This window comes from Epargyreus clarus, unplaced genomic scaffold (genome assembly GCF_041222505.1).
Source record: "Epargyreus clarus isolate Ecla_fem2 unplaced genomic scaffold, WU_Ecla_fem_2.2 ptg000024l, whole genome shotgun sequence".
Taxonomy (NCBI): domain Eukaryota; kingdom Metazoa; phylum Arthropoda; class Insecta; order Lepidoptera; family Hesperiidae; genus Epargyreus; species Epargyreus clarus.
Genome location: NW_027332231.1, coordinates 10,365,555 through 10,389,738, shown reverse-complemented (window position 1 = coordinate 10,389,738; position 24,184 = coordinate 10,365,555). Strand labels below are relative to the sequence as shown.

Below are 24,184 nucleotides of genomic sequence, written 5' to 3'. Positions count from 1 at the left end.
CTTTCTACTGAAAAACGGAGTTACTCACTGACAAACATACAAGTGAAGCTAATATAAAGTGTGTAAAAAAGTAGCACGCATGCCGGTGGGACACACGTGAGGGTGCGCATACGCGCGATAGGAAAACTGCTCTAAGGAGCCAAAGAGCAAAATCACTTCCTAAGTCAGGACTTGAAATTACGAACACATTTTAAGCATATTCATAATATATGTAGATAATATTTAACAAGGTCTCTTCGCTTACAATTTACTTATCTCATTATTACGTGTAATGTTAGGTACCTATGTCACAATCTCCGTAATACTTGCCCTGAGTGTAAGGACATCGTGTTAAAACCAGTTACTATTGAACCTTTATTGCCTGAACCAGTTAATGCATAACTGCAATAGTTATATAACGTGGCGTACGCTTATGTACAAATTGATTTTATTTAAGATTTTTTAATATAGAAATGACAGTGTGTATGTATGGTTTATGTGTGGGATCTGTGTATGTATGGGGTGTATGTGTGTATTTCTATGTGTATGTGTGTGTTTGTGTGTATGGGCACGCAGTCCATCTGTTCTTTAATCACACGGAATTTGAATTCTCTAGATGTTCTATCTGATTAAGGCTTTACTACCCTTGTGGACTAAGTTAAAAGCCCTATGTAAGTTTATATCTGTGATCACATCCTTTACATCAGAATACAGCGCTACATTTAATGCTGTTATTATGTAAAATACTATAAATATGATAAAAATTAATAAATTGTAGTAAATGATTCCCGTTCTTGGGTTGAAAAACAAAAATAAATTCATATACGGCGTTGTTGTCTAATCTATCTGTTGTCGATTCTACATTGTTTATTTTTTAGGTATTTTGAAATCTTAGGTATTTAGAAGTCGGTTGTAATTTTTTATCGTCTTACTTTAAATAAGCACTTTATTTTTTCACACTGACCGCTTTACGGAAACGTCACGACGCATGAAGGCTACAAGAAAACTGCAGTAGTTAGTTATTTTCAATAATTTTCATATCATTAATATTAGATGCTCATATCGTAACACTCATGTATACAATACTTTTAGAATTTACTTGTCTGTATATAAAATTTAGGACTTTAACGGATTTTAAAAATTAATAATATAATATTGTTAAATCGCCCTACTCCCAGGATTCTATAGTCAACAACGTTATATCGTTATCAATTGTCAATCCATTATTAAATCATCCATCATTAATCCGTCCATTTCAGAATGATAAGGATTTGCCCGTCCCTAAAAACTGTTGCCCCGCGTATGAGTAAAACGACCAGGAAATAAGTCGATAGCTCTCACGACAAAGACGAAAGATAGGTATTCATGCCCGAAGATGGCTATGTATATAAAATTTTGCGGCAAGTCAAATTTGTCGTGGGCCGGGTTTTATGCCGAAGCGGGTTTGCCCGCTTGTTATTATTTCCCCATATTATGCGCGAAGAAGATACACTTAATTAACTAAAAAGAAAATTATTGAAATTATGAAAATCAGAATCCAAAATACCTGAGTTATGTTCATGGAACGACGAAATTCATATTACTGTTGCATGGCAATTGGCAACAGGAATAAATTAAAAAACTACAATTACAACTAAATATAAATCATAATCATAGCGAAAAGCTAATTAGCAAGTCGTAAATAAACATAATATATAATAGACATCAACAGTTTAATGTGACATGTGTGTTAATAAAAATAAAAATTGACTAATTAATTAACGGAGCTCGTTTTGCATATAATATAGGTACTTAGGAACGCACTTATAATGCAAATATGTTTTTATGCTTAATAAACCGCGATTACATTTAAGAATAGATACTTTAAATTTTCACCTATGTAATCTTAATAATTAAAATTCTTATTAAGATAATAATGCATTATTATGCATATTATAAATTTTTTCAACGTTTGATTCTACAGCAGCAAAGACGTGTTTTCCTTTTTTTAATGATATAGAAATAGCAGATGCTCCGCTACTCCTGAGGACTAAGCTGGACATGCCTCAGTAAAGTATGTCTCCCTTACCACATCCTTCAAATAAGAACACAGATGCGCTCGACACTGCTGTTATAAGACAGCAATAGGTGTGGTGGTGGTAGTGCCGCCGGAGTCTAACTTTACAGGGTTCTGTTACCTTCTAAGATATATATCAGACCTGGTGCTCATCGCTGTTTTAATGTCAAAGGTGTGGAGAATTAGACTTCTATAAAATCGTGAAAAAGATTTTGTGGAAGTCATTAAGAGAGAAATAGGATGACGTTGGCATTTACGGACTATTTCCGTAATAATTCAAATAAACATAAATGATGTTTCAAGAAGTGATAAAGCAGTATTTTACTAGTATTATCTAATTATTTAATGACCTACGAACTAGGGTTGTTGCGAATATCAGCATCAGCATCAGCATCCGCTGATTATCAGCTTTCTTTTAAATATCAGCATCAGCATCCGCATCCGCAACAAAAGATGCTGATATTTAATGCTGATATTGAAATTGTAACGTGTTCGTTGAAGGCGGGACCGAGCTTAAATCACGTGGAGTTTTAGCCAATCACAGAAGTTTATAAACACAAGTTGTCATCAAACAATCATTCGATTGTATTGATAACGTAATTTGGTCACACATCAATAACTTTCGATCATAGTTCAATCAATCAATAACAGAATTATGTATTCAATTCATAATGCCACATCCAGTGAAAAGTGCAATATGACCCAAATATTTCGTTATTGAACAAAGATACGACACAGTGTAGTATTTGTAAAAAAAATAACAAATAAATGCCGACTTCTGTGTCATTGCAGACTGGAGGGTAGCTGACGTGGATGTTGGTTTGGTTCTGAAGTTGGTGCTAAATATATTTCGTTGGATAACGGCGTAAACAGCTTGTTCAATATGAGCGCCGGCTTCGGAGATATGTGCTGAGCCAAAATTTGTTTCAATTGATTTTTGCTTTGTAGTGACATGGAAGTCGATTGTATTTTTTAATTATTTTTTTTTTTCACCTTTTTTAGTGATGACATACTAAAAATCTTACAAATGCACTAGTCGCCCTTACGATTTTTGAAAGTTCCCCTCGATTTCTCTGGTGATCAGACCCTTATTTTCTTATAATGGAACTACTTTGGAAATATCTTTTTTTCCAACAAAATAAAAATCATCCAGTTCGGTTCATAAACGACGAAGTTATCCGCGAACAAACATAAAAAAGACATAATTATGGTAGCATTGAGAAACCTCCTCATTTTGTGAAGTTAGTTAAAAAAGACTATTCTCGTAAGGGACGTACAAATACCTCAGTATAAACTATATTTATTATTTAATATTTTTAAATATCAGCATCAGCATCAGCATCAGCTGACATTAATCTGAAAAAATCAGCATCAGCATCAGCATCAGCTGATCTAGTAAAAACCTGCATCAGCAACAACCCTGCTACGAACCATGAGACGTCTTGCAAGGCCTGTAATTGCATAATACTTATTCCGTGACATGTAGGACCTTACGATGCGTCTAAGTGATAACATTCTTTTTCTTACGACCCCACACGAATATAACTCTTGTTTCTTTTGAATGAGGGCCGATAGTCCTATGTGACCCATATGTGATAGAGGTGTTACTTATACGTGAGGCCGTATGTATGTCACGCGAGGTCTATTATGTAGTAAATTATACCTCATATTTTATGCGATGATATGATGATTAGTAGGTACGTGGTTAACAACTTGACAGAATATTTCTATTTCTCAAAACGAATTAGTTAGGGTTGAAACTAATTAGAAGTTACCTACATCAATCATTTTTATTAGGTACGAAGAAATATTATTGCCTCCTACTTTCGTCAATATGTTTTAGAATTTGTCTGTATAGAATATCTAGTAATTAATGTTACGTTTTAATAATTATACGCACTTTGATTTTAGGAAACTCTAATTTACCTGACTTTACTCATAAATTTCATAAAAAATACATAGTCCTCGGAAAAATATAGAACAATAAGTAGGTATTCTATGTAATTTATATTTTTTATCCCCTTAAAATCTCATGTTTCTAATCTGTTACAAAATATAAACTTCTAGTTGATGTACAAAAACTATGAATAGCACAGAGCGTGTAAATTATACAATTATACAAATTTGTACTTACGTACTTGGAATTACGTGTGGAATTTGTGGGTAGAATAAGAATGAGTAAACAAACAATGTTATCTCAGTTACAGAGGTTTATGCATATAAAATTTACTCGCTGTCTCAGTTATAGAGGTAACTATGATGATAAATCGAAAGAACAAATCCCAGATATAGAGGTTTACCTCGTCCCACTAACAGAGGTAATTCAGTGCCAAAGTGTTGGGACCTCAGCATGAGTTCCAGTTATGGAGGTTTCTCACTTATCCAGGTCCCACTTAACCAAGTTTCACTGTATTATAAGAACTTTATCACACATTGTTGAGCGTTGCTTCATTGTTGTACTAGTGCTGCCATCTAGCCAATAATGAAGAAGACAGAATATGTCCGCATCATTTACGCGAAACGCTACAGATGGAGCTTTTGTATATAAAGTCCAATAAACAGTATTATAATGTAGTTACATGATCATTAAACTGTTACACAGTTTGGCAGACTAAATAATATATGTTTGAATGTACCTTATGAGAGAAAATAAATAAATAAATAAATAAAATAAAATAGATATTGATATGTATCTATAATGTTATTTTTATGAAAGAATATGAATAATGCCCACTTAGCCATGTATAAATCTCGATTTTTCCTAATCAACGTGTTTTGTTTTTAATAAAAAAAACATCACACAGTCGTGTCAAAACTGAATTACCTTTTAATTTTAGTTTTAAAATGTCATTTACTACTTAAAAATTAAAGTTCATCATGATTATCATTTTCTTTTGTGACAACGCCATCTACTTCCAATTTCGAATATTTGACCAAAAAGTTGTCCCAGAAATTCTCGCGTTCGCCCAAAGGATTTATTTTCATTTTTAACATTTTTGTAATATGAAGATAGGCCGCATCTTTGCTCTCCTTGCTTAATGGTTCCCATTTAAGGTTATTTAGTAATTCATCTTCCTGTGGCGTTGGATTTCTGAAAATAACATTTACTAATTGGTAACATCGCTTCTTAATTAATTAATCAAATAATATTACCTACGTACCTATAAAAGGAGTCAAAAATTATTGCATAATCACAAGACATTGTACAATATTAAAATTACCTTAAATTAGAGCTGACCATCAGTTTCACAAATTTTATAACGTTAATATGTACGGTTAAGTTTATTTATAGTTATCATAAACATGCAGATAGTAATAAAATTGATAAGCAAAGCGTTAGAAAAAGTTGCATTTACAACTAATTGTTGTTTTTACTTAAATACTATGACGTTTGTAAAACTCACCTGGTTTTAACAAAGTTTGTCCAAAGGCGTACCATTTTCTTCAAAACTTTAATTTCTGGCTGTTCGCTAACTAACTTACTAAGTTGCTCGTAAGTTTTTTGGATACGTTTGCATAGATGTAGGTAGCAAATATCATCCGTAATAGTTGCTCCCCAATGTTCCATTGTTGTTCTTGCATTCCGAGCGAGGTATTCACTATTTTCATTCAACAGACCACGAAAATCAAACATGTAGTAGAAAACTGACGAATTTAAATTCTTTGCTAACCTTTTAGCTGCGTAGTTCAAAGCATAATTTTGAACGATATCCCCTGAATATACTGCATATTCCAGAACGTTCCCATAATAAAAGAATCCTTGTTCAAAATAAAAGTTTTTTATTTCTTTGATAGCTTGATCGTAAATAGAACTTTTACGATCGAATGAAAATGATGATCTTATTGGAAACATCATTAAAAAGTCTGCCCCCATTTCTGCTACCAATCGGGGTTCGATAATGTAGTGAGATGTTAAATCTAATCCTGGTCTGGAATTCATTCCAATTAATACTGGGACATCATTCACAATTTTTGATTTTTCGGGTAAAGATGTAATAACGGTATCATGATTATTCTCCTCAATAGTTGGAGAAAAAGGATATATGCTCATTTGATGCTTATCCATCAGTGTATGGTCAACAGCCTCGCCATCTTTAGAGATCAAAGCCTCTGCGTCTAGTTTTTGAAATTCGTTCAATAACGATCCGCTATCATCGACTTCAATTTCTAAAGCTTTGGCCAATTTAAAAGCTTTTTCACGTGGATTTTTGTCAAACAATGTAGATTCTAGTGCTGTTCCTCCATGTATAATGACGGCATCAAATAGGCCTTTAGCTTTTTCCGAATATAATAATATATCAGTTAAAATGGCTCCACCTCGATTTCCCATTAACGTGACGCGATTAGGATCACCACCGAATTTATGGATGTTTTCTTTAATCCAATTCAAACCTAATATAAAATCTTTTATTCCGGCATTCGGTGGAATAACATCGTCATTCGTAGTTAAATATCCAAAAATTCCTAATCTGTGATTAATTGTCACAACAATGATATCTTCTTCAATGAAGAAATCTGGAGAATATACATCAGTGCCATTAAATCCGCTTCTAAAATCGTCGTTATAATCAAACACGAGGACGGGTGCAGACCCTTCAAGATTAGAACTAAACACGCTGAGATACAGGCAATCTTCTTTGCCAGATATTCCCATTTCTTCGCCATTCCTCATTCTCGCGCTATATTGATAACATGTCGGTTTATTTTTATATGCTTTATAAACACCCTCCCAGCCATGATGTTGCACCGGCGGCTGAAATATCAAACAACCTTAAAAGTTTTATTGACAAAACATTATGAGAATAAAAGTAATAAAATATTTGATTACATTAATTGAAATCGTTTTATGATTTTCATTTTGCATTTTCCAAATATTAAACCGTGGCAATAAAGGTGACCTAATTAACAAGTTTTCAATTAAGTTTGAATTACTTTATATGCTTGAATTTTGTGAATGGAAATTTCGGTATAAATTATGACAAAGTTAATATTATGGCTTAAAACATAAATTTACATAATACACATTTATTGTCTCTTAGTACGAGTGTTTTTATTGTACAAATTAATTTATAACGTGTGTCAATCAAAGTTAATTAAAAATAAGATCACTTATATCTATAATTATAAGTCTATTACTAGAACAATGGTGAGTTCTAGTCCAGATACTGTTTAAGATATTACCTTAAATCTCAGTGAACCGACAGGCGGCAAAGCATACGGTATTCCTCTAAATGCATAATATTCATCCTGCTTGAATAATGTTCTTTCCACTTTTCCCACCAAAACACCTTGTTTGATTTTAACTTCTTTTCTTTCATCACTTTTACAAATATTGATTAATAAGTAGATTATTATTAAGAAATATAAATAACACTTCATTTTTCGTAACGTTTCTTTAATTGTAATACATGTTATAATTACTACAGGTAAATATGTATCGAACGGTAGAATTTAAGTTGATAAGAATGTAACGTTTATCTATTTTGATAAGAAAATGAATCAATGGCAATAAATTAAAGTGGAATTAAAGTGGTAGAGTACGTGGTCCAACTATAGCTGATGTACAAATCCTTCAAGATTTCTCTATACATATAATAATTCTAATTTAAATAGATTTATATTCTAATGCGGTGGCGCCAATTTCACAGCTTTTTGCTTTTATTATAGCAATGTAATTTTATTGTGTTTTGGCATGGAGTAAGTCAAAGGCTTAGTTGTAAGATTATTCTTAGCTGTTTAAATTAAATTATTGTAACGGCCAAATCTCAATAAGTTGTAATTTTGACCCTACGTTAAGGTTATCATGCGATAAATTCATATATCGTATTTAAAATTGTAGAAAATATATTAAAATAAAAATTGCAATGACTAAGTACTCTATTTTATCATACGAAGTAAGGGGAGATCCACAAATTACGTGAGATGTTTAAGGGGGAGGGGGGGTCGAGTCAAATCTCATCTAATCTTACGTTGGAGAGAGGGGGGGTCTCGGCAAATATCACGCAATTTTTTTTCTTATTGAAACAAAAAAATATATACTATTTTGACCCATTATCCAGATTCTACATGCTTAAGATTTAAGCATAACTGTAATACGATTAAGATCATTCACTAATTCGTTCGAAAGAAAATAATTTCATTCATACTTCGACGTTATACATTACTACTGACTACTATTCTATTGTTAAATTTTTATTACACTTATAACTCAGCAATATTGATTACTAGTCTTAACTAGTCGTATATAAAAGTACGAAGCAATTTTTTTTTTCTTTTTACAATAACACTCCAACACGTTTACATATTTAAGAAACGCACATTTTGAAAAATCTCACGTGAGATTGGGGGATGGGGGAGGGGGTTGAATAAAATCTCACGACATCTCACCAGGGGGGGAGGGAGGGACAGAAAATTCAAAAAAACACCTCACGTAATTTGTGGATCTCCCCTAATTAAGGAATATATTACCCTTGGTTTTTTGGTACTATTTTATTGTGAATGTTTAAAAAAATAAAAGAATTGTAAAGTCTACACAAAATACATTTATTTGTACATATACATCTATAAAACATGTATACCATGTAAAATCGGTTTAAAATAAAAAGTGTTTTTCTACGCAGTTAATGCAGTTAATCATTTGTTTTATTCTGTACTTATGGCTTTTATTTATTACTTGTTATAATTATCCATAGGTGCATGCGTTTGAATAAAGAAGAAAAACAACAATAAGTAATATAAAAACTAGTTTTTATTCCATTGATAATAAGATATTTTCCACAGAAATTATAATTCGTCTCTAACGTCTTTGACGACGCCATCGACTGCCATTTCTTCGTATTTCGCCATGAATTTGTTCCAAAAATCTATTTTATCTTTATGCAAATTGGATTTCAATTGCAATTGGTCGCTGATGACTAAGCATTCCTTGTTTTCCTTAGTTGCTGGCTTCCAGTTGACTTTGTCGTCAGGTTTTGTTGGTTTTCTGAAAAAAATATTATATAAAACACTGTTCATCAAATCTGTACTCTATTAAAGAAGTGATATGTCTTCCACTAACGGAGATGTTCAAGTCCTAGATAGTTAAGTTATGTAGGCACAAAATATTAGAAACTAATTATCACTATAAAGGAAAGACCATTTGTCCCACATTGTGTAACATAGACTATTGCTAATTAATCTGCCTATTCAAAGAACAGACATGTGGTTGAGCTCAGTAAGGTATAAAGACAGGCCACTAAAGATGTCAAAGATTTCATACTATCAATGTACAATGTGATAGTGTGACATAAGATCCAATATTTGTAGTGTGACAAATATAAATTAAATATTACCTTGTCTTAGCAAAGTTAGTCCACAACCTAACCATATTATTCAAAACTGTTATTTCTTCCGCTTCTTCCTCGATGAGCTTTTTGTATAACTTCCTTAGAGGATTACAAACAAATAAATAACATAGTTCGTCAGTAACTGTAGCTCCCCATGTTCCTTCTATAGTGATGGCTTCTTTTAAAATAATTTTCTTTCTTAAATTCAATTCTCCGCTATAATCAAACATGTAATAATAAACTTCGGAACTGGATGTATTAGTATACACATTTACAGTATAGTCAATCGGGTAAAAAGTAAAAATATCTCCAAGGTAAGTTATATATTCCCCAGGCTTACTTATTTTTATATAGCCCTCTTCAAAGTAGAATTCCTTAATTTCATTTATGGCAGTGTAGTAAATGTTGTCATTAACTTCAAAATGATAATTGACTCTCTTTGGGAACAACATCAGAAAGTCCCTGTCTGCAAATGTCAAATAAGATGGTTTCTGGAGATATCGATCTGCCATATCTATTCCCTCTCTAGAATTGAATCCAATCATTACGGGCACTTCTATGTCTTTAGGGTTTTTGTCAGGTAGTTCAGTTATTACTGCTTCGGGGTGTGGGTGTTCTACTATTGGGCCGAAAGGTAAAACAGATCGCTGGACAGATCGCGATTCATCAGCATGTACGACAAACATTTCTGCTTCTGTTAGTTTTATCGCTGGTACATCCGATACTACTTTAAGTAGAAAAGAACTAGTTGTAGCTTTAGTTTCGAGGTATTCAGTTAAATCTATAGCTCTTTTCGATGCCTTTTCATCGAAATATAGAGGGTCCCATGATGTACCACTTTGCAATATAGCAGCGCTAAATAATCCCTTAGCTTTTGGAGAATGTAGTAATATGTCAACAAGAGTTGCACCTCCCTGATTACCCATCAAAGTTACTCTTGAAGAATCACCTCCGAAGCTTTTTACATTTTCTTGAAGCCAACGTAGAGCTAATATAACGTCTCGCAAACCATTGTTGCCAGGTAATAAGTCGTCTTTAAATGATAGGAATCCTAGAGATCCAATTCTATGATTAACAGTCACTAATATAACTTCTTCTTTCATAAAGAAATCTGGGCCATAGTCCTTTGAGGCATTATAAGTTACTTTAAAGTGTTCGTTGTAAAAGAAAACAATTACAGGTAACTGTAGATCCTCGTTAGGCAGTTTTGGCGTATGAATGCTAAGATGTAAGCAGTCTTCATCTCCAAAATATCCATAGTTCGTTATTTGCCTACCCGGCAAGTTGTATTGAGCACATTGTTTTCTTTCTTTTTTGGCGTCTAAAACCTTATCCCATCCTGGATGAGGCACCGGTGCCTGAAATAATAAATATTAGTTAAAAATATTGAGAGTGTAATTTGATATCATACTAGTGTTGATATCTAATAACTTCTATTTTCATATGCGCATAATATTATCTCTACTTACTTCTTTAGTTTCAACTTATTGTTAATTAAGACTTATTACTGATTGTATTGCATGCAATCTACAATGCACGCTCTTATATGCATACATATATTATGTAAGAAAGAATACAAATTCTCAAAATTGTACAACTCATACTTGATAGAAAAATGGAGTTGCTTTTATCGCTTCTCCAGAAGCAAAATTTAGCTTCACTAGGTTTCTGTCATTAAAAAAATATGTCGTTGAATTAAAAATCTTGCATGTTTTATCATTCAAATAAACAAAATTTACCAAAATGTTTTAATTACGAAATGGAATAATCAAAGCACTTGGTTATCTTACAAAATCTTACAATTTATGTCATCATATGAAAGTCAGGTTTTACTGGAAGTAATTAATACAGTTTCATATCTTATACTCTTACCTTGAATCGAAGTTCTTTCGTAGGTGGTTTAGCGTACGGTATCCCCAAGAAGGAATAATACTTCTCATTCGGGATAATTGAATTGACTTCAATACCAGCTACCTTTCCGTTCTTTGTTTCCACTATTACGTCACCACTTATGACCACAAAACTTAGAGATAGGATCGTAAACACTAAAACAGTGCTGATAGCCATGTTCCGTCAAATGAAATTGTTTACACGGATCGAGCATTTTGTAACTTGAAACCTGACGTGTTCTTTAGATAATTGAATTTGTGTTAATCTACTCAAGTTTTACTGCTACCGTTATCTATGGAGCAGTGATAATTTATGAGTGTTCAGTTAACGCACCGGCGATAATTGTTAAGTAACTTAGCTGGCCCTTCCGTTGATAAAAGTGTATATCAATGCGATGAAGATTATTATTTATCTATCTGTTGCTATTTGAAACGACATACTGATTGTTGCTAATACTATGTTCAGGGTCCAGGGTTTTATACCCAGTGTAAACTAAAGGAAAATGTAGCGGAGAAATAATGATTTTTGATATGATGGACGTAGGTCATCTGTAGCGAAGTGTATTATATATTGTGTGGTAATTATTAACAAAAACAAAATCTTGAATAATAAGTAGTTCCTTTATTAACTCTTTTTTACAAAAAAATGTACTTATTACATGCTAAATAGTATTTTCTTTTAGTTGTAAAACAAGAAAATACGAATTGGAAGCAGGAACAAATTAATTTATCCGAGGCATTCTAACTTAGTCCTCACGCAAAGGTGGTCGATGCAATCATCTATTACGTGAAAAATATCTACTACGAGTACTAATTCAGTTGATTTGTTTTTTGCAGTTACTAGCTGTGTTTCTCACGTATGGACCACGTCCTATTTACCATCCAATATAATTACCTTATAAGCTATCTACCAAATTATAAGCTATCTTGTTTGCCAAATTCCATCCAAATTCGATCAATAGTTTTTATGTAACAAACACCAATCGATCCTCACAAATATTACCGTTTATAATTATAATAATAAGTTTAAGTGTTGGACGTTAAAAGCTTATCTTTCTATCAGGAGGACTACAAGCCCGTAAGTTCATTAAAAAGCTGAAGAATCCAAATCAAACTCAAGCACCTATAACTCATCATGTTTATTGACAGACACGACTCCGTTCTTCGCGAGTCGCTCCCATTTCCTTATAAACCCGTTCCAGAATTGAAATCTCTCCTTGTAGAGATCCCGTTTGATTTTTACTTGTTTTCCGATGTGGAGGTATTCCTTTGTGTCCGTGCTGTATGGGGTCCATTGTACGCTAAGCGGATTGTCTTCGCTCGGAGTGGGGTTTCTGGAAAAAAACAGATTTAAGTATGAAGTTTGAATCGAGAATTGTTTAAGCGGTATTTTAATTTTCCTTCTGTTTTTCTTTTGTGCCTGTATGTGGGGAATAGAGAGAATATGTGTAAACAAATTCATTTCTTTTACAATGAAACTTTTATTCAAGTGCTACTAAGGACATGAAATGCCCCACGTTATGTGCGAGAGAATCAAAGAAAGTAAAAGTTTTATGTTTATGACTTTATGCTGTTATTAAATTAAAATTAACATTTAAAAGCCTTTCACATTATTGTATAAACTAATATTTTAATACAAAATATTTTTTCTTTTTTTTAATATAATTTAATATGAAGCTATTAGGGTCACTTACTCGTATTTAATGAAATTCGCCCACATTTTGATCATTATTCTTTGCATTTTCATATCTTCAGATTTATTATTATGATGTTTTTTGTACTTGTTTTTAAGACTTGGGCATTTAAACAGGTAACATAGTTCATCTCCAGTCGCAGCGCCCCATGTGCCTTCTTCAACCGTTGCAAGCTTCATTATGTTATTTTTATTCTCATTGAAATCACTATAGTAATCAAAATGGTAGTAGTAAACTGGACTCTCAGATATGTTAGTATACAAAGCTGCAGTTTGATCAACTCCGTACGACATCAAAATATCTCCAATATAAGTTACGTATTCTGGAATATTATCCAATTTAATTTTCCTCGGAAAATAATAATTCTTCACTTCGTTCATGGCGTCCATGAAACTGTCAGCGTGAGGGTCAAATGTAAAGTTCAATCGAATAGGCATTATGAAGGGAAAATCTTTCTCAATGGGCAGCATAAAAATCGGCTGGATGAGGTACTCTAAAGAGGGTTCCAAGCCCTCTCGAGAATTAAAACCGATCATAATTGGCATGTTTATTTTTTGCTGCGAATTTTCAGGATATTCCGTCAACAAGCCATTGGGATTCTTTTCTACAATTGGACCAAAAGCAAGCAATGGCTTTTGGTTTACAACGCCGTAGTCATGTGGTGCTACGGATAACTCCTTTGCCAATAAGTCGTCGACAGAAACTTCGTTCAAGTTTTGCACGAGACGGCTGCTACTGGGGGAAGTTCTATCCAATAACTCCGCGAGCTGGAAAGCTCTTTCGCGACTGTTTTCTTGCAGATATACAGGTGTCAAGGATGTACCACTTTGAAGAATGACCGAATTGAATAGCTCTCTTGCTTTTGAATGGACAAGTAGGTCTACCGCGGCAGCGCCACCATGCCATCCCATTAGGGTTATTCTTTTTGGATCACCACCGAATCGTTCTATGTTATTGTTAATCCAACGCAGTCCTGTGACTATGTCTTTTAGTCCTGCATTGCCTGGTAGAACTTCATCTTCAGCGGATAAAAATCCAAATACAGCAAGACGGTGACTTATTGTAACGACAATTATGTCTTCCTCTATGAAGAAATCTGGTGCATAATCGAGGGATTTGTTGTATGAATTTTTAAAGAAATCATTGTAAAGAAAAACAACAGTAGCACGTTTGTTTTGGTCTGGAGCGGGGGTATAAATATCAAGGTAGAGGCAGTCTTCTACGCCATAATTTCCGAATGGTTGACCTTTTTTCACATCAATATTAAATTGGACGCACGCTTTCTTTTCCTTGGTAGCTGATAACACACCCTCCCACGGTTTTATCTCCCGAGGATCCTAGTATGAAAAATATCAAAATTATTTGAGGATATTGTATTTTTAATTTACTTACAAGTAAAATACATTTCTACTTGTCAACTAAAGAAGAGTTATTGCTTTTGAGATGTGAGAACTAAGTGGAAACTCTTTATAAAATAACCTTTACATCATATATCGTATGGAGTCAAAGTAGGAATGCTACTACCCGTATAAGTGAAAAATGGGCATGAATGTTACAGAGAAATTCCTTTTGAAAATGTAACAAGACAATTTTTTCTACTTGAGTTGTCCAATAGAAGTAGGAGTTGCTTTTTAAAGAAAAATATTTACCAAAAATCTCAGTTCCTTCACGGGTGGCTCAGCGAACGGTATTCCCATGAACCCATAGTATTTCACATCATTTATCAAAGTCTTTAACACTTTCCCTGCCACCAATCCATGCGTTGTACCTACAGTTTCATTTTCACCAAATACAACACTAAATGCATTTAAAAATAACAGTAAATATAGGTTATATTTCATAAATAAATTGCACATGTTCATACTAAACATTACCGGTATTAACTACTGCTATGTTAAAAATACATGTAACATTTTATCAATTGCGATAATTTGTATATCGAAGGAATCTTTATCTTTATTGGTATTAAAGAATTACGTTTACTGCATTACGTGATGAAAGAGGACGTGCTATTCATCTAGATTTTGACAGAAAAACTTGGATCAGATTTAAAATTTGGTGTTATTTTTTCATATTTGAGCCTGACGATAAAGCAAACGTGCTACCCGATATAAAGTGGTCAACGTCGCTTATGCAATTTGCAACAGCAGAAGACTTGCCAATGCATCACCAGCTTTGAAGAAGAACTCTATTTACACCTTTTTTTAAGAGACCCATGTCATAGCGCTCTACGAATACTTCAGGAAGAAGCTCATTCCACAGCTTCCAGATGTGGCTATAACTGGGAAGGTCTGGGTAAAACATAGTACGCCTCAACATACTAGACGAGGAATACAATTATTACTATACAGAAATTGTTGTATTTTAACTTTAGCATTTTGTTTGTTTCAGACACACAAACATAGGATTTATAAAATTCTAACCCGCACACCAAAATATTTTCTGGAAGTTGGACAAATTCGTTTGATATATGTTTTGCAATAAACTTTGAATTCAACTGTTACGTATTTTCAAAACATTTTTACGCTTTTCACTATAGTTTACATTGACGTGTTCCGTGAAAATTATTAACTAAGCTATGACCCGCGGCGTAGCTCGCAAAAGGTTTTTTGAATTTATTAAACTTTTACATATATTTGTCTCTGATTTCGCATGCAAAAAAATGCGGACACTGACGAAAGTAAACAATTCGTTCCAATAAGCACTGAATTGTTGTTTATGTAACTTTCCTCCGGTATCCTATAAAATATTCTGCTTTTACTAAAAGCTAGCAAATATAAAATGGGATCAGATGTATAAAAATATTTTCTTAGTTCTTTCTAATACTACCTTTTCTTAGGTGTCTGGTCATCCATAAAACAAATTTATATTATGCGTATATACATTTGGTATATACTTAGCATCTAGCCTGTTTCTAAGCTAGTTACATTACATCAATATTGGAATTTTATATTTTGAAATCATATATAATATTTCATATTTTGTCACATTAATTTTCTTAAAACGATTTAACTGTAAAACAGAAAGTATATACGAATATACTTTCTTTTAAACAGTTACAATACCATTTATACACATAGATCTCTTGATTATCGTCAAGTCTAGTTATTATAACTGCGGTATGTTAGTACATTTAGTTCAGTAGCTAAAATGAAATTTGTAGTCGTAGTGTCATTTGTATTAAACTTTCTGTGTTCGTTTGCAAAAAGTAATATCACGTTGGAATTAAATGGTATTGTCATTATTGGACAGAAGTTGTTAACAGTGTTTGAAAATCGTCCATACGCAGCATTTTACAGGATACCTTACGCGGCACCACCGATAGGAAACCTAAGGTTTAAGGTTATTATTATTTCAAATACGTTTTATGTGACCATTTTCATATAGTAGGCGTATTTTTTTATAATATAGGAGTAGCAAACGAGCAAGCAGTCCACCTGATGGTAAGTGGCTACTGCCGCCCATGGACATCTGTAATCAATCCCAGATAGAATTAAATATTCCTACCTGAGGTCGGCCACAGATGCGCCGCGACCGACTGAGGAGTAATTGGTACGCCTCGGAAAAGTATGTCTCCCTTACCATAACCTTCAAAACGGAACACAGCAGCTCCTAACACTGCTGTTATTAGGCAAAAATAGGTGTGGCGGTGGTGCCGGAGTCGAACCACAAAGGGTTCTACCACTTCAAATATACCTTATAAGTAATAAGCATACATAAAGTCGATCATTAAAGCGGTGCTACTGACTAACTTGGGTCGTATCGCCTATATGTTTTCAAAGACGTAGTAGTATACGCCTTTGATTTCTACGAGTACATTCTAATATGTTCACAACCTGTTACTTACCGAAGGTCTTATCATATGACTTTTCAAAGAGTTTAGTTTTAAGCTTATTGCCAAAATTCATTAAATAAAGTCTTCTTTTCCTCCCTCAAATTACGTTTACTTGGGAAGGGACGAAAACAGTTTTAAATGCATTTGTGTCTGAACCAATGCTATTCCGGATTTCGCTTTGTCTAACCAGACACATCTCGTTTAGTCAATGTCACAAGATAAATCAAAAGCGCTTTGTTTATTTTTACAAATAAAAAATAAATGCATTCTAGAAATACACATCACAGAACTAGTGCAATTTTAAGTTATTTTTTTATATTTGATAAAATTCGTTTCTTTGAGATATCTTTGTAACTTTGATATATATAAATGTATGTTTGCCTAGACTTAAAAAGAGTTGAGAGGGCATTCCAAGTAAGGCCCGTCATTCATGCTTTGCAGTCTAAAAACGCATATCATATGTGTGTTACTATATACAACAAAATACCAAATAAATTTAAAAGTTTAACTATAAATAAATTTAAAAAACAATTGACCGAGTGGCTCCTTGAAAAATGTTTCTATACTCTGAAAGAATTTATGCCCTAATCATAATTTTATTCTATTAATGTAATGGCATAATTTGAATTAATAAATTAATATAATGACATAATTGACATAAATTAAACAATGCTGTACCTACTAACACTATAAAAATGTATTTTGCACGCCAAATATGGCAAATGTGAGAAACTCTCTAACTCTGTACAACTTACTAACCACATTTATGCAAATAAATAATTATGACTTATGACTTATGCACGGGCTGCAGACTTCCTTGGTACTTTCATTACAAGTTACTTAAATTTTAAATTAAAATCGATATTATTATTTTCATTATCAAAGTACTTTGTCTTTTTTTTTCCAGTCACCAAAATGGCATCCGTTACAGTTAAAGAACTCTGTTAATGACTACAGTCAGGTTGCGGAGGAGACATGCTCAACAAGTTTTAATGAAGATTGTCTGCACTTAACAATTTATATGCCTGTATCTTCAAACGCTAGCGTTAACTTTCCTGTTCTCGTATGGCTTCACGAATATTCCAGTTCTCATGGACCAGACTTTTTTATTGACGAAGAAGTAATAGTTGTTAGTCTATCATTTCGTACTTCTATATTTGGATTTTTGTGCACAGGAGATAGTTTTGCCGAAGGTAATATGGGAGCTAAGGATGTATTAAAGGCTCTTAAATGGATCAGAGACAATATCAACATTTTTCATGGAGATCCTAGCAAAGTAACTGTTGCCGGGGCAGGAATTGGAAGTACTATTGCAGCATCACTAATGCTATCAGCGTCAGAAGATTTGTTTATAAGAATAATAGTTTTAAGTGGAAGCGCTTTATCACCTTCAGACTATAGACCATACACGTTTGAAACAGAAAGAAAATTGTATCTCAGACTGACTGGATCTGGTCATAAATTCAACCGAGACAGATTTTATCGTATTCTCAATAATGCGTCTACAATGGAATTGGTTTCAGCGTCTTGGGATTTATTCGATAGTTCCGAAGTGAGGGATAGACAAAGACTAATTAATCCATTCGGATGTGTCGTTGAGCGTTCATCAAAACAGTACTTCATGAACAAATCACCTCTAAAGATATACGAAGAAAAAACGATTAGTAATATTGATGTCATGTTTGGATATACCAGTTTACCATACTTGCATAAATTGGAGGGACTCACGAACAACAGGAAACTTTTGAAGTATCTAAATTACAATTTCCAGTACTTACTACCGTTCGAGGGTCGGGAAGATGAATACAATTCCAAAATATACAACAGAATACGGAAGCGGATAATGGATTTTTATTTCGTTAATGGGACAATAGGAGAAAGAAGTTTGAGACGATACGCGAAGTACCATTCAGATCAAGTTATTTATCCGTTGCTCCGCCAGGCCGCTCTCCAATGTGAATCGTGCAATAATGTTTACTTGTATAGATTTGGATTTAAAGGGGCTTTCAATATCGGATGGAAGTCTTCGGTTCCGAATTTAAATTGGACTGGGGCCACGTCTGGGGACGAAATCTGCTACCTATTCAGATGTAAATCACTTAATGACGTCTATAAAAGCGTCGAAACGACGGATGAAAGACACTTCATTAAGAATATTGTGAGATTAATGGCAAATTTTGTTAAATATGGGTAAGAATAATTTTGTTGTCTTTTTGTAGCTTAATCTAGAAATAACACAGGCTGTATTTAAAGTGCAAGTTACCGCTGTTTATTGAAATAAGAGCAATTATAGTTGTAAATCACTAATGCATCGTTAGTTTTGAAGAGGAATTCTTTTTGCAATTTTGAATTTGAATAGTCTTCAAATGATACAATGTCCTATAATTATACAAGGATATTAATTATATGATAATTTTCATAATTATCATTGGTTTAAATTAATTTTAGTTAAGTTATTATCTTCTAATGATCATCTAAATAACATCTTAATGATATAGAAGGAAATTCGTTAAGTGATAATTAACATAATTATAGTTTAATATATATACTCGTAGTTAATTTGTTGTCTTCTAATAAAATGATTTTTATTACTTTCTATTTTATTGTCAAATTAATTGTTACAATTTATCGTTTTAGAAATCCAACGCCGAATAAACAGGATCGTATTTTAAATACGTTAAAATGGGAACCTTTGCTTTGTGGCCAAAGCTTAAAAGGCATGAGTTTGAGGAAAAATCTGAAAATTATGAAGTTGCCCGAGGAGAAAAGGATGAAGTTTTGGGATCATTTGAAAAGGGAATTCTTTTCTGACAACGTAATTAAAGATGAATTTTGAATTTTGTCTCAGTTCTTTTTTATGAATTATAACAATACAATTTGAATATGGCAATAAGGTACAATACGAATAAATGAAAAAAGAATTACATTTATTCATTTAACCAGTATTTTATTCTCTGTATTTATTATTTCCCGAATGTATTTCATATAAATCTTAATTATTTCCCAACTGTGTTACATCGTTATCTTTTACGAACACAATTGATTTCTTATACAAGTCAAGTTTCGTCGCAAGAAACCTTGTGGTGAGGCTGTAGCGCCCAATTACCTTGATTAGTGGCGATTAATCTTACAGCTTTTTGTTCCTATTCCTTGACGTTGATCAGGAAACTAATTTATCGGGATAGCTTTAGACTGTATCCTATAGTATTGATATCGCAGTGGATATGAATGATTGAATATGTTTGAATCTACTTTTACGGGCTAAAATTACTATTTCTAAGTCCACAAATTTTTATCAACCTGTGAATGTGTATTCTATTATGTTAAGTATATTATATTTTATTGTATTTTGTCGCTTTTTAGGTAACTATGTTCGAGCCAAAATACTTTATAAGTGGTAGAGTCTATTTATACAGTGAAATAGTTTTTGCGTTTCGGTGAAAGGGTTTGGACAATTAGCTGCCGTTTGTTTACATACGACGCAATCGTTTAATCCTTTGTTTTAAGGTAGAACCCCTGTGGAGTTAGTTACAACACTCTTCGCATTAAAAGACAACAGAATGTCTGTGTGCTATGAGGTAAGTGTATGTTGATAATAATCGCTATAAATTTCTTGTCACTATGCTATTTTCTAACAAATTTTCCGAAACAACGAGCAATACATAATGTATGAAGAGCCATAAATATTCCATGAAAACATTATGATTGCTTCGTGATATTATTCAAAGGTCTTCGGTAGATTTACTTACACATTACCACAAATAAAATTCTGATCGATGTAGGAAGAGGCTGTGTACGTCGCAGAGTTTGTAGTAAGGAAGTTTATTTGATGATGCTTTAGTTTTATTTTCAACTTAAACGAGCTGCAATAAGTATGTGATACTACAGTTTATATAAGTTAAGAAGCTGGTACCCTCCGTCACTCTTAGAATAAATATATTTTATCACCATTCATTTAATTTTTACATATAGGTAAGGGAGGTAACACATGAGCAACAGTAAGCATATATAGAAGTGACAGTGCTCATGATCGTCGCTGACTGTTGTTAACAGTCACTAATGACAGGCAACGACAGTCAGCAGCTCCCGGCAGTTGGCAGTATTTGATGACCCGCGGACAGTCAGCAACAATCAGCGGAAATCGTCGGCTTAGGCTGTCGCTCGTATTGTTTTAAAGTATCAATTCAATTTTATTAATTTGTCGTTTTTACCAGTAAACTCTGCCATGCGGCCACATTCCAAATTCACATAACAGCTAGTAAGAGCCCCACGTTTAATCTTAGAGATCATGTTAGATAATGTCCCTCTTGCGATCCATAAACCGAAAGTGGGTCAATGTTTTAATTCGATTGTCTTCGGCGCGGGTCAAAGGTTGATGTGCCCGCAATACAAATTGGCTTATAGTCTCAAACTGTCAGTGAAGTGGGTCAAGTTATTGGTAACGTAAACTTTGTAACTGTACTCCGTTTGGCCGATAGTGAATATTGAGCTTTAGATATAGTCGTTTTCTGTTTTGGAAAACGGCTACCGATGTTGGGTTTTTATATTGTTGACGACGAGTGAAAACATTATGATTTAGGCATAAGGTTTTCTGGTATCTCAACGCTTATCTAATATGATTATTTTTGATGACATAACGTCCAGGTGGGGGGGGGGGGGGCTTTATTTATTATTTTTGTTTTTTTTTTGCAAAATGTGTAGTAATGTGCAGGACGTGGGGTTTTCGTGGAGGATTACATAGGATAAAAGGATTACGCGTCTGTCCTCGTGCGCGGAGTCTACACACTTGTCATTGCTCGGCGAATTATTCGACCGTTTGTTTGCGTGTAATCTAGCGTTATAGTTTCTAATTCAAAAGTTAACGTAACCGTAGGGGAGGAAGACAAAAGTTTTGGTTACTTTCGGTAAAAAGGGGGGGGGGGGATAAAAGTAAACATAAATCTGCTGACATAACCTGACTCCATAAATGGTTTGAAACTGAACATTTAGTGACATCAAAATATGAACTATGACTGTTTTATGATCCCGCATAATTACGTAATTAGTCGATTTATTACGTTATTAGCTAATAGCTATTTTATGCGGTCGTCACAACTGAGAGCTTTTTGATGGGCTTTTATGTAAATACGTCACTATGCCATTTCTAGTTATTGCTACTACATCAATTTTATATGCTTTCATTAATGAATGAGCTTTTAACCCCTATTTTACCCTATTAGAGAATAAATTTTACAACAGCAATTGACACTGATGTTATTAGGCAGAAATAGGAGTGGCGGTGGTCCTGAAGTCGAACCACAAAGGGTTGTATAGTCCGCTCTGAATATAGAAATGAATCGCGTCGCCATAGCAAATTGTATGACTACACCTGCTCGCAACAACTTTAGAGCGGACTAGCAATTTGGCGCGGACTATACTTACCATTATTATTGACTTAAACTTTCTAGTTAAAATTTAAATGTAACAAAACGTACTATTCAATACAAACAAGTTACGGTAAAATAAGATGGAAGATCGCCTTTGTAGGCTTATCTGTGTCCGGCCGACTGAGCAATTTAAATACTGCCACTGACGGCATTACCGACTCAGCATCCCATTTCTAAGCAACATTCAAAGGGCAAGTTTGAGAAATGGCCTGATCAGCGTAGATACTGTCTGTAACCCGTATTAATCTTGTTATATGAAAGCCGTGTATCAAATTTTGGTGTAGGTAACCCGTTACATAATAAATGATGTACTCACGTAAGAAAACAGTGATAATTTAGTTGCAAAACCGGAATTTCTCAATCGGAAGGTACGAGGATTAAATCCCTGTCACTCATGATTAATTATAATTTGCGTATTAGAAATTAATTGTTACGATAAAGGAAATTCTCATAAAGAAACCTACACAAAAATAATCCTAAAAAAATACTGTAAGTTTACCAATCCGCAGTTAGCCAGCGGTGGACTGTGGCTAAAACTCCTGTCACTTAGAGAGGAGATCCACTGGTCGGCAGGGGCCCAGCACTGGCTAAGTAAGGTGTTGACGATGACCACGTAAAACATAAGACACTTTTTTCATTATACATAATAATAAATAAACAAAGTTCAAGACAAATTCAACTGCCTAATAACAGCCAAAAATAAATTATAAAAATGGACGATGATATTTTAATTCAGCATTAATATATTGGTGAAACTTTTTGTTATTCGCAAAAGAATTCGAAACGGCCTTCATATTTTCCATTCGACTACATAAGCAGCGGCAAATGTATGAGAATTCCAATCCACTAAAATACCAGCTCAAAACTTATGAGATCTTGAGCCAAAGTTGAGCACATGTAACGGTAAACGTGATCTAGTTAAATGTTCCCTACGTGCCCTTTGACGGTCTGTTTGAGTTTCTTGGCTCGGATAAAGCTGTTTAGAGTAAGGCTCTATTGAACACCTAAGTTGAACAAGCGAGCCAAGTAATGAGGTCCTCGAGTTGTGCGGCCTTTTCATTCGGTTAACACGTTCGCAGCGTTGCATTACTTTATGGTATGTGTTTTGGAGTTTAATCCTTAAGAATAGATTTTTATTACAGGCCCCCGATATGAAGATTTTTTTAAAATGAAATGAATACAAGCGTTAGCTAAATTCCAATTTTTCTGTGCATCCTACCTTACGCTTCATGTATGTATAATTGTATATGTAATATGTGCACTTGTAAAGGGAAGTCTAGTCTAGCATCGAAATTGATACACACGTTTTTTTTGCTGCTAGGGCCAGAGGGGAGGCAACTCGGGTAATTGCCGGGAGCGGTCAAAATGAGGAGCAGCAAAGTTGACTTTTATCCGAGGGAAAGAATTTTAAACCATTTTTGTATTAAGTTACAGTACCTACCTCGTTAATGTTACTGGAAATTATTTTTTAACTTCAACGAAACGGTTTACTCACATGGAATTTGTAACAGGTGGCATTTTAGGTATGTTTCCACAACATGATCAAAGAGCTTACGGAAGTCCACCCTAGGGGTGTAGCAATGTTAATTATTAATATTTAATGCAAAATTTGTTTCTTGATACCTACTTTCATTTCTAAGGTGCTACGAGTACAATTGACGTAGCAGTCGAATATGCTAGGTGTTCCAAATTAGTCTAATATAGCTACAAATATTTATGCTCGACTTACGATCTACGGTCCTGGCGCAACGCGGGATTATCTTTTTTGTTTTGGACTCTGGTCCAAAATACTTAACGATTTCGACGAGAATTGAGTACCCAAAATCCTCCGTTCGGCTTTAATAATGACAGTAGGACAGTATTATCTCACACGTAAATAATTTTAAAGTACGTATGACATCAGTACTTTAGACACACAACATATTGATTTATTTAACACAGAGTTTGCCAGCCCTAAAATCCGCTAGTTCAACTTGCTAC

General features: G+C 33.7%; 2 protein-coding genes across 2 annotated transcripts; one reads left to right on the top strand and one right to left on the bottom strand.

Moving 5' to 3' along the window:
• Positions 1–4,900: 4,900 nt before the first annotated feature.
• On the bottom strand, positions 4,901–17,542 carry LOC140752559 (uncharacterized). The gene is given in 11 exon segments (XM_073086898.1): positions 4,901–5,126; positions 5,440–6,788; positions 7,217–7,346; positions 8,709–9,017; positions 9,367–9,576; positions 9,808–10,718; positions 11,233–11,361; positions 12,487–12,583; positions 12,944–14,280; positions 14,593–14,740; positions 17,538–17,542. Coding segments are annotated over 11 exon segments (4,851 nt in total).
• A 429-nt stretch (positions 17,543–17,971) lies between these two features.
• LOC140752558 (acetylcholinesterase) lies at positions 17,972–19,614 on the top strand. The gene is made up of 2 exons (XM_073086897.1): positions 17,972–18,968; positions 19,416–19,614. The coding sequence occupies exons 1-2, from the start codon at positions 17,977–17,979 to the stop codon at positions 19,612–19,614; spliced, it is 1,191 nt and encodes a 396-aa protein (XP_072942998.1). The 5' UTR covers positions 17,972–17,976.
• The last annotated feature ends 4,570 nt before the right edge of the window (positions 19,615–24,184 follow it).